We start from the raw sequence: 5,543 nt of genomic DNA on the forward strand, positions 1-5,543 counted from the left end.
TGTGGGGCGTTGCCCACACCCACCACTCTAATTATAAATCGGAAATTGTCACAAATTTTAATTAAGCATTCTATTTACATTTCGTTGATAACCATTAATTAAGTCCGAGTTCAGAAAGATAGGCTAAATGATAAGGATTCTACTTATATACAAAACCAATGCTGCATGGAAAGCTGTGCACGACTAGACTGCTTCTGAAATCAATGGATTGTCACCACATCCTCACGGATGAAAACAATTTCACGGACATGTTTTGAAGTTCGCAAAATCACCAACAAAAATCCAAAACCTCCACTTCCGATTCCTGATTTTTATAGTTGTAGGATGATGACATGTTCTAATTCTACCAAGTGATGTTGTGCATCATCACTTCTACCTTCACGGGTTGGCATTTACGAATACATCTATAAAGCTATCATGAGTAATACCATAGAACTCTAAAACATAAAACCCTTCTTCCAAAACACTGATCATGGGTTCTAAGATCTCAGCCATGTTCTACATCTTCTTGATATTCTTGTCCAGTTCGTCGTTACCTTTAGTCTTGAGTTGTAATTGTAGCCCGCCTCACCATCAACCTAGCCCACCAAAAACTCCAAGGCCATACCCTCCGTCCGCCAAGCCACCGCATCATGGTGGAGGGCCTAAGGTGTCACCGCCTAAAACTAAACCACCGAAGACACAGCCGCCAAAGGTTTCACCGCCAATTACTAGACCACCTATCGTACGTCCTCCACCGATTACTAGACCACCTATTGTGAAGCCCCCTCCAGTTACCAGACCACCTATCGTACACCCTCCACCGATTACTAGACCGCCTATTGCTAATCCGCCAATTGTGATGCCCCCTCCAGTTATAATACCTCCGCCTATCTTACCACCACCTATAATAAGCCCTCCGGTCATATCACCACCTGTGATCACTCCTCCAGTGATAGTCCCACCACCTTCTTCTTCGTACCCACCGTACACGCCTCCAGGTGGTGGTACGGGTGGTGGAGGAAGCGGTGGAGGTGGAGGAAAAGGAGGAGGTGGGAGTGGGGGAGGAGGTGGTGGAGGAGGAGGAGGAGGAGGGGGCGGCGTTATGCCAACATGTCCGATAAACGCACTGAAGCTAGGGGCATGTGTGGATGTTCTTGGAGGATTGGTGCATATTGGATTAGGAAATCCAGTGGAAAACATGTGTTGCCCTGTGCTTAAAGGTTTGCTTGAATTAGAAGCAGCTGTGTGTCTTTGCACTACCATAAGGCTTAAGCTTCTTAACTTGAATATATTTATTCCTCTTGCTCTTCAAGCCTTGGTAACTTGTGGGATGACCCCTCCACCTGGTTTTGTGTGTCCTCCTCTTCTCTAAATCAAAATGGTAAAAAAAAAAAAAAAAAAAACTAATAAGGGTTGTAATGTAGGGCATTCTTGCCCTACTAGCTGGCTAGTACTAAATCTCATTGGTGATGATGATGATTTTATCTTGTAAATTGTTACTCGTAGTACTTTCGCGTAATTATGTAATTTTAAATTGCCAGTAGGGTACTATGAATCTATCTAGCTTGTCTTATTATGCGCCAAAGAAGATAAAAGCTTAAATTTTGTTTGTAAAACTCTTGGTCAACCATAACATTTCGACAAAGAGGTAACTTACCTTCACTTTAGATATATAGATATGGAATAGAGATTGAGTTCAATGGTTATAGATATTGAGTTCATGGTTATTGAACCATTGAAAATTTTAAATTTTTTAAGATAAAAATATTACAAAATAAACGATTTCTTTACAAACAAATTTTCTACTAAATTTTATAAAATAAACCTTATTAATATTATAAAATTATAAGAAACATGAACTAATGATACGACAATCTATTAAATAAACCTTATTAATTTTAATAAACCTTAGTAATTTGGATATATTATAGATATTAGTAACTTACAATAGGGTGAGCAAAAACCGCACTACAACTAAAATTAACCGCAAAAATCGTATAAACCGCAACCGCAATAAAAATCGATGGTGAAGTTTTTTGTTTTTAAAAAACCGCAAATTTACGGTGCGGTGCGGTTATTAGTTTTCAAAAACCGCAAAAAAACCGCACCGCACCGCATATATTATATACAACTTTTTTTTATTAATTATTAATATATTAAATATTAAAAATAAGATAAGTTTCATAAATGGAAGATGAATAAAATACTACAAGACAAAAGTGTTGGCTTTTTATTATATTTAACTTTGAAAATGGTAAAATTAGACAATTTTATGAAATTTATTGTTAATTACTATTGATTTGACGTTTTTAAGATATTAATTGTTTGTGATTTAAATTAATTGTTTTATACCTTATGGTTTTTTATCATTATAAATAATATGTTTGAACTCTTAAAACGGTTTGAGCTCTAAACTGTGGTTAAAAATCATACAAAATAACCGCATCAAATCCATGCGGTTAATAACCACAACACAGAAAAAACAAAACCACACCGCAAAAATAACGCACCAAGCGGTTTTGAAAATGGATTAACCGCATTTGCGGTTAGTGGTGATGTTTTAGACTTTTAGCTAATAACCGCATCGAACCACACCGCGTTCACCCCTAACTTACATACATGGTATTCTCATTATTTTTAGCAACATTTAATTTTTTATCCAAAATCTAATCATGTTTTTTTTTAACGCAATTTTTTTGGAACAAACAACTAAATATTATTAACCATTAACTATGACTAGTAAGATTTAGCCCTAAAACAAAATTACTCTGCACGACGAATCATAAAATGATACAATCGATGCATAAAGGAAAATAGAACAAAAAATGATTAAGAAAATCTCATGGGCAAGTTTATTAAGTCGGAGTAAAGTTTCGGATTACTAATCTTTAAGATTACTTTTTAAGCCGTTATTTTAAAGTTTAAATTTTATCCAAAAACAAAACCAAAATATAAATTTATTATTATTATTATTTTTACGTTTTTCGTTTTTCATATTGATATTCGAAAAAACAATTATGTAAAATGTGCATCATATGCACAATTCATTTGAAAACATGTTTTTTTTTCAACGAATCAGCTTCTATAACATTGTTCTAGTGTAGCATCCCGTTTTTATCTTACTGTATAATTTATTATAAATGTATATGTACGAAGTTTAGATTGTCAGTACATTACGTTTTAGCCAATGTATTCCATATGAAAGTTGTAGTAAACGAAAATACGAATCCATAGATATAAAGAACGTTGAAAACGAAGCTCGTATGAAAAATTATGAATTTCGGAAGATCATTTCATTTTATAAATATCATATATGTTTATATAAAACGAAAGCAAAATATATTACGTTTTAGGTGAAGTAGCCTAAATGAGAGTCGTAGTACTCGTAATTACAAAGTCGTAGATATAAAGAACATCCAAAACATCGAAAACGAAGCTCGAATGGAGGCACATCAATTTTGGAGTGATAGTTGTTGTTGTGAAACTCAACCACATCATCGTATCCCACACTCCCTTTAACCATCTTAAGTCAAAACATTTTACTTAGAATGACTCGAGAGACTATGTGGAAACCCAAAACTGCCAGCAACCAATAACTTGAAATTGCTCAATTAAACGACTCTCTTTCTCTCTTCAACTGAAGACCCAACTTTCAGTGAGAACCCTACAAACATAAATGATTGAATTACGCTCACAGCTAACTCCATCAATACACTTCCCCGAACTGGGAACCCATAAATCCCAAACTTCAGAAACCGCACTCTAATACTGGTGATCATCGAATTGTCGTACCCATGCCTAGTCCCTGACTAGGAACATCCTCAAAACATGTGGAAAGATTAGTCAACATATAAATGCACTGACGAACCTAAACGGAAGTTAATCAATCGCATACCAGAATAACCCAAGCACTCATTCGGCTCAACAACCCTGTCATCCTCTGACCACACTCAAGCCTACCCTCGATCCGGCTAACCAATAACTGCACTCGGGCTTACCCCCGATCTGATAACCAAAATTGCAGTTACCATCACATAGATGAAACCCACAAGTGTGCGTGACATGTCGTGACACCACCCAATCTTTAGAATCTGAAGCTCACAGTTTCGAACGGTTCTTGCAACATTCTCACAACGATTCCTAGTTCGACCTAACTTATCCGAAAGAATGCTACTGCCAAATCATAGACTTACCACACTTCTAGGCCTAACTACCACCTAGGGAATGTTACGATTACCCCCATAGTTTCATAGCATCTCCACCATTTCTATGGGCTCAGCCCATGGTTTCGTCATCCATCCCCAATAATGCTTAATCGAAGATCAATGCGAGCCAGATCCTCCGACCGAGATAATTCAAATCCTTAGCCTCTGATTTTCCTAATTATGATTAAAACCAACTATTCTCTTGTCCTTAGATATGAATTCCAAGATAATCTATATTTGAAATTATTACCGATATTTCGAAGTGGTTCTCCTCCACTTGGAATTAGTTCCTCACTAACAATTTTAAGATTTTCACTATTCTCTCACAAACCATAGCGTCCAGGTCCTAAGCTTTTCATCTTAATAATTGAACCGATCCTACAACTTCTCAACTGACTGGACCAAAACTTTTGAATTCTATCAAAACCAAGGTTAGGCTGACTCCTTTCCAACCCTAACACCCTCAATTGCTATTCAACCTGAGCAATAAGCATTCCTCTTAACTCTATTTCATTGTCCTAGAAGGGATAACTGGCTGCAACGAGATCTTTTCTAGAAGCCACAGATGCAAGAGCTAAGTCCACAACCCCGAGAGCAGGAATTTATAACAACTCACCTGCACCCGCTTCAGATCAATCTCCCAATCATCTTTATCATAACAGATCTCAACAATCTCGAATACCAAAAATCCAACAAACTTTCACAACAACTTCCTTCAACCCATCGCGCATAACTTATCAAAATCAATATGGCCGTTGATCCTCTGACCTTGCTGCATCTGCTCCTCCGAGTAGAATTCTCAGTCTTTCCCCGCTCAGTGCTTGCTCCCTCAAGGGTCTACACTCTCCACACCGCAACAAAAGAAAAAAGAAACAGTTCATCCAGATACTCTCTAAACATAGTTCTCGGTATACAGAACGACATATGACAATGCCTAAATAGTAACCAACAATCGTGAAAAATTCTGAACCCTAAATGGGTATCTCATAAGCCTTCCAAAAATTACAACTTCCAACCCTTCACGAACGACCCTCCTATTTTATGATGCACGAAGCACCCCACAAGGTGAAACCCCGACCCATTACGGCCTATAGATGCTAACATAATAATCCTAACATGCTACTACACAAATGGCAAACCCCCTGTTGGACGGTGGACATCTGGGCTTACAATCCCTCCACTACCCATGTAGGACAGGCATGTTTGAGATGAACTAACTGGTGACAGTGAAAACACATACGATCCTTCTTGCAGTCGCAAAAGACATGCCCACTCTCTCCGCACTTATAGCATTTGAACTTGTGACAAGTAAACTTGTGGGTTCCACTACACTTCTTGCGGATATCATAGCTCCCG

At 37.5% G+C, this 5,543-nt stretch overlaps 1 protein-coding gene across 1 annotated transcript; it reads left to right on the top strand.

The window, feature by feature from the left end:
• The first annotated feature begins 355 nt into the window (after window positions 1–355).
• Window positions 356–1,555, top strand: LOC111886865 (36.4 kDa proline-rich protein). Its single transcript, XM_023883107.3, has one exon. It carries the CDS (start codon window positions 473–475, stop codon window positions 1,352–1,354), a length of 882 nt encoding a protein of 293 aa, XP_023738875.1. The 5' UTR covers window positions 356–472; the 3' UTR covers window positions 1,355–1,555.
• The last annotated feature ends 3,988 nt before the right edge of the window (window positions 1,556–5,543 follow it).

This window comes from Lactuca sativa, chromosome 6 (assembly GCF_002870075.4).
Source record: "Lactuca sativa cultivar Salinas chromosome 6, Lsat_Salinas_v11, whole genome shotgun sequence".
Classification (NCBI taxonomy): Eukaryota; Viridiplantae; Streptophyta; class Magnoliopsida; order Asterales; family Asteraceae; genus Lactuca; species Lactuca sativa.

Excerpts from the sequence above, each read along its gene's own strand:
- LOC111886865 (XM_023883107.3), top strand. The coding sequence starts at position 473 with ATGGGTTCTAAGATCTCAGCCATGTTCTACATCTTCTTGATATTCTTG.